At 43.8% G+C, this 6,193-nt stretch overlaps 1 protein-coding gene across 1 annotated transcript; it reads left to right on the top strand.

Moving 5' to 3' along the window:
• Nucleotides 1–1,146: 1,146 nt before the first annotated feature.
• On the top strand, nt 1,147–5,186 carry SSBP1 (single-stranded DNA binding protein 1, mitochondrial; the record flags this gene model as incomplete). Its single annotated transcript, XM_009074638.1, has 5 exons — nt 1,147–1,207; nt 2,141–2,281; nt 2,945–3,032; nt 3,637–3,725; nt 5,021–5,186. Coding segments are annotated over 5 exons (426 nt in total), but the record flags the coding sequence as incomplete, so codon positions are not given.
• Nucleotides 5,187–6,193: the final 1,007 nt, after the last annotated feature.

Here is a 6,193-nt window from a genome sequence, read left to right as displayed (position 1 = left end):
AGGGGAGGGAGCTCCCGCCCGCCCGGCGCTGTCCCTGCGGCCCGGGGCGGAGATGTAGGTTGTTCCGCAGGCCCCGCGGGGGTTACTGTGTTCTCTCGCTGCTGCCTCCCTCCCCCTCCCCACGTGGCACTGCCCGCGGGGGAGACTTTGTTCTGTTTGCGCCTGTACTCAAGGGTGCATATGTTTGTCCTTTCTCGAGCGTTTTCTCAGCTACTGGGAGAATGACCTATTGAAAGATCTGTCCTGTGCATGATCGAGGTTTGCACGCACATTGGTGTTTCCGCGTGCCTCCCTAAAGGGCTCTTGTTTAGCAGGCCGCACTTTCGCTGCTTTAGCGCCTCTGTTTAGCCGGTCTCCCGTTCCTTTACTTACACTCGCAACCACGTGTTGCCTTTCTTCAGTTTTTCTTCCAGTTCCTGCACGTGGGCTTCTTGCACAAGTGTTCCTGGGCTTTTCTTTTCCACTCCTTTCTTCTCGGACGTGATATCTCCTGGCCTTAAGGCCGTTCCTTTACTTTTTTTTCCTCTCTTCTGTTTAACTCTACAAAGGGATTTTGCATCCTTGATTTGCAGTTTGCTTGGGAACAAGGGTTGTTGGTGCATCCTACTGCTCATGGCAGGGGATGAATGGATGTTTTGGGCATGTCTTGTTAGTCTCTGAAGTAAAGCAGAAAGGTGTTGGAACGATCAAAATTGTGGTTTGGTTTTTTGCTTGTTTGGGTTTTTTTGTGTGTGTTGTTTTGTTTTTTTTAAAAGCCAATGCCCAAACCAATAAACAACCACTCTACTTCAAACTCCTCCCCCCCACCACCGTTTATGTATCACAGTAAAACAGTAGTTGCTGCATGTCCCAAAACCAATTGCCAGAGATGCCTTTGGACCATGCTTTCTCCTAGGCAGCTTTTTAAACCATCTTTAATCAGATATGTTTTAATAATCCCATTGGCTTCATTTAGCTGAACAGACTTCTTTCCTCAGTCCCCTCATTAGTCATGGGGAAAAGAAGGTCCTTGCAGAACCTGTGTAATCTCAGAAAATGAGAGGTGTAAAAGCTTGTGAATGTTACTCATACTCTGTGTCCTGGAAGCTAACATCTGAATGTTACTCATACTCTGTGTCCTGGAAACTAACATCTGTGTTCCTTCAGGTGCTGCGCCAGTTTGTAAGACATGAGTCTGATACAGTTAGCTCATTGGTACTGGAAAGATGTAAGTAGCTCCTGAAATGCAACTTGTCTGTTACTCTTTGTGTTTATCTCAGTTTTAGAACATCTGAAATACGGCAGGAGAGAAACAGATAGGAATGGTAGCTCCTCAGTGTAGGAGCTAGGAGTGTGTTGTTTCAAACAAACGAACTCTTGAGTAGCTTCTGATCTGGTCCTTGTCCACTCAAGCAGCATTTAAGGGAGAATAAGCCCTGACATGAAGTACCACCTGTAGAAGGCAGGGAGTGGTGCGTTGTCAGTGCTGTTGTCAGGGTTTCTAACACCTGCCTTTAGGTACCTTGTGTACTTCTTTCTCAGGCTTCTGTCTGCCTGGGGAGCTTGTCTGGGTGCTGTTGCCCAGCATGATTGGCTCCAGGTGTACACTTCAGACTTCACTATTCAGATCACATGCTGTGTGTGCAAGAATGATGTTTCCCTGACCTCCTCCTGTTATCCTTGAATGTGGAGAAGGGATAAGCTATGTCTGCCTAGGTCTAGTACCTGTGTAAAAACTAGTGACGCTCTAATTCAGAGGATGGAGCGTGGTAATGCAGCTTTGTTTTTAAGGTACTATTTTAAAGACTAAACAATGCAATACTATGGTTTTATCATTATAAAACACATAAAAGTCAATATAAGTAAATGCAAAATAGTCTCAAGTGACATATGGATGTGTGTATGAGAAAAAGGACAAAGGCATAGAAAGAATAAAGAGCCTTTGGCTCTCTAAATGAGTTGCTTTGCAGTGATAATGATAGTAGAGGCACAGTCAACTGTCTGCTGGGATCTGAATAAGCCAAAAGTCACAAGAGCTTGAAAAGTGGTTAGGAGGTACAGAAAGACAAGTTTCTGGCCCTTGACAAAAGCTGCTGATTTGTGGCTTGCTGTGATTAGAGGCATCATAATTCACCTCTGTGTGTTTACTCTTGTGTTTCAGCCATGAATCGTGTTCAGTTACTTGGTCGGGTTGGACAAGACCCTATCATGAGGCAGGTGGAAGGCAAAAATCCTGTTACCATATTTTCTCTTGCAACCAATGAGATGTGGAGAACAGGAGACAGTGAAACAAGCCAGGGAGGTGAGTCTGCCGTGAGCAGCCTGCTTCTGCTGTGTTCTGGGGTCATGTTTGCATATTCAGCACCACCATGCTTTGTCCTCAGGCTGCTGTGTAAATCTTCTGGGTGTAGAAAAGTTCCTTTGAGGTCAGTAGAGATGGTGCTGCATTTGTGTGTCTCTTACTGATCCCAGCAGCATGTACTGAAGAGAGATCTGCCTGTTGTTCTTCCTCTGGAGGAGAGGAGAGTGTGTTGACTTGGCAGTTTGTCACTGGGGCTTATGTGAGCTGTAGCAGGTGCTGTGCTCTTATTTATGTTTGAAGAGGAGAAAAGAAAAAGAGAAAACAACCACAACATTTTGTCTGATTCTGTCATCAGTCTGCAGCTACAGGTGTCTCTTCTTCTAACTTTTATTCACTGCAGAGTATGTGAGAGGAGGGGAAAAATGTATAGTGTGGCACCATCTTCCAGGAAAAGTGATCTCTTGGTTTGTACTGTGCTTGGCATGATGCTTGTATTTGGACACAGACAAATGGAACTTCTGGAATGGACTGGGATATTGACTACTATATACTTCCATTTTCAAATCACTTCTCATTATTTGAGAACACCAATGTCTTGAAACTAATGATCTTGTATCAAAAAGAGGACTTGGCATCCAACTTTGTTATTTTTATGTAACTTAGGTGATATCAGCCAGAAAACAACATGGCATAGGATCTCTGTCTTCAGACCAGGCCTCAGGGATGTTACCTATCAGTATGTGAAGAAAGGGTGAGTGAACAGCAAATGTATTTGGGGATTTAATGCCTTAATAATCGATGCAAAAATTATGGTGCGCAGGACCTATACTAAGATGGAGGGGCCACGAAACAATGTAACTTAGGTGATATCAGCCAGAAAACAACATGGCATAGGATCTCTGTCTTCAGACCAGGCCTCAGGGATGTTACCTATCAGTATGTGAAGAAAGGGTGAGTGAACAGCAAATGTATTTGGGGATTTAATGCCTTAATAATCGATGCAAAAATTATGGTGCGCAGGACCTATACTAAGATGGAGGGGCCACGAAACAACTGGAAGAGGGGAAATTTAGGTTAGCGGAAGTTCTGTTCTTTACTGTGAGGGTGGTGAGACACTGGAATGGGTTGCCCAGAGAAGCTGTGGTTGCCCCATCCCTGGAAGTGTTCAGTGCTAGGTTAGATGGGGCTCTGAGCAGCCTGGGCTGGTGAAAGGTGTCCCCGCCCATGGCAGGGGCATTGGAACTAGATGGTATTCAAGGTCCCTTTCAGCCCAAACCATTCTATGATTCTAGATGTAGAGGGGAAACCAGCAGCACAGTTCTCTGACCAGAACCAAATTGTTGTTGGCTTTTCAGTTCTCGAATATATGTTGAAGGGAAGATAGACTATGGCGAATATACGGATAAAAACAACGTGAGGCGACAGGCCACAACAATTATAGCAGGTAAGGAGCAACACACCAAGGTCCCCTGGCCCTTTTAGAGTGGGTGGGGGAGTACCTCTGAAATAGAGCTTGGTTTGTCTTCATCCTCAGTGTCCACACTCAGGGATTTTGAGAGAATGAACAGGCTGTACCAGTAGATTTCCTCTGGCACTGCTTGTGGAGACATGGAAAGTGAGAGTATACACTTGCAAACTGTTGGTGTAGTTTGCTCACACAAACCAGTTAGTGCAGGGGGCATACAGTGTGTTTTAAGAACACTGATATGTAGCACTGCAGGTCTCCTTTCTAAGCAGAGTTTGTTTAGTAGCTTTGTTGCAGTTTGACACAGAATTTTTTCTTCCTGTTTAAGGCTGGAGACCAGCTTTAAGGATCTCTGTGAAAGATGTTTGATGTACAGATAACTTGATTGAGAATTTAGGAAGACCTTGATATGGTAGCCAGTAGTGGTCAGAAGTGCACAGAATGGATAGGAAGTAGATTTGTGCCTTGGGTAAACACAATGAAGAGGATAACTAGGAAACTCAACTTTTTGCTTTAACCTTTAAATAGTGTGAGCATCCTACACCTTTCTTATGGGTAGAGCCACTAACTTGTGGCATTTGAGGGAGGGATGAATCAACTGGGTAGTAGAGCAAACATTTCTGTTATGTCTAACAAATCTGGGACAGAGGAAAAAAAGAAAGGGAAAAAGGAAAAGACAACCACAGCTCTGGATATTTCTGCTGTGCAGCCTCTAAGACAACAGTAATCAGACTTTCACCTGAGCCATTCAGCTAGCAGTGTTGTAAGTTGCTGTTTATAAATAACTGGAGGGGAGAAGCAAGTCTCTTTCTTAATTACTATTTATCCTAATGGCTGCTTCTTTGTGGTGAAAATACCCAGTCTCAAGAAGATTTAGAAATTCCTGAGACTTCGTGAAATATGAGCTTCCTGTAGTCCCACAGGCTGTTGATATAAGGATATGACTGAAAATGGCAAAATAGAAAGGAAATAAGCTGTAACTGATGTATTTTATAGACAGAGTTAAACTGTTACTTTAAAATATTTCTGGTATCTTTCAGCAGCTTTTCATTAGCTTTAGCACACTTGTTATATGGCCAGCTGGAATTGTCAGCTTTCAAGGGAGGCAGAGCAAGAGCCCTGTATTGGACACTTGTGTTTTATGAACTGTTCTGTTCTGAAATGCTCATCTTTGCAGCTTATTTTAAAACAACTAGATGGTCTCTGTGGGTGTGGAGATGTGCAACAGGGCAAAACAACCCTCAAGATTAATATTTGGTTTTATTTCTTTTCAGATAATGTGATTTTCCTGAGTGATGCTGGTATGAGAGATAAGGTGTAAGGTCATTAGAGCCTGGGCCCAGGCCACTTTGTTCCTTTTGTTTTTCACTGCTTCATGATTCTGTAATCACATATATGACTGTAGTTTTCTTTAAGAATAATTAAAATGTTTGATACCTAGGGGGGTATCTCTCTGTTTTGCTTTGTTTCCCTGTGTGCTTTTTCTCTATTCACCACTGTTTGGATTTCTTTTTTTTGTTCTGAAGAGAAAAGGGCACCCAGGCAGCTGTTTAATTATTGAGCTGGTGAGGATGTTAATGATGGCCACCCTTTGCATCTTCAGTGATTTCAAGCCTTAGACCCTTGGCTGCCTGTTGGGTCTTGCAGGGCCTGGCAGCCTAATCCCCTCCCACAATTCACATCCCTCCTCTGTTCTGTAGGTGTCATTCCCTGGTTTTCCTTTACTAGGCAAGTTAGTCAGTTTAAAGCAGAGCCATTGGCCTTGACTAGTAGTGCTCAGCTGGAGGATTCTGTGTCTCAGACCCGGGAATGCTGACTGTGCTGCCTCTCCACAGCAGCTGATCACATCAGGTGTTGTCTCTCACCAAACCCTGCTTTGCTCACGGGCTGAGGTCTCGGTTTTCATGGCATTTGGCATAGGATGACATCAGCATTCCCACCCCAGTCCTGGTTAGGGTGCTGTGCCTGTCGTTTGCCATCAGGAGGAGCTGGAGGAACGACTGCCTCGGCTGTGCCCTTTGAGAGGCACGGGAGGAGTCTCAGTTCGTGTGGGAGGGGTGTTGATTTTGCTTTAACTTCGTTTTGTTGTCAGACAATTATTTAGTATTGTTAGTAAAACGTTGCACAACTGAAAAGGTGTTTTATTCTATTACATGAAGAAGTGATGAAGTTCCCACTGCAACACAGCGTGATGTGAACAGGGAAAGAAAAATGTTATAGGTAGCAATTTCCTGCCTTCAGAGCTGGTAGGATTTTTTTATCTCATCCCTCTCAGTGCACAATTATTTATAGTTTTTGCAGCTCTTGCCCCACTGTTTTATGCTCTCTGTGAGCACTGTCTGTACTAGGAAAAACTTCAATTCTTTCAGCTCAGCAAGTATTTCTGGTTGAAGTTAAAGCTCTAGATTTAGATGCTTTTAATACCAGATACTAGTATTTAGATACTT

This window comes from Acanthisitta chloris, unplaced genomic scaffold (genome assembly GCF_000695815.1).
Source record: "Acanthisitta chloris isolate BGI_N310 unplaced genomic scaffold, ASM69581v1 scaffold39375, whole genome shotgun sequence".
Lineage (NCBI taxonomy): Eukaryota > Metazoa > Chordata > Aves > Passeriformes > Acanthisittidae > Acanthisitta > Acanthisitta chloris.
This window is presented reverse-complemented; position numbering and strand designations above follow the sequence as displayed.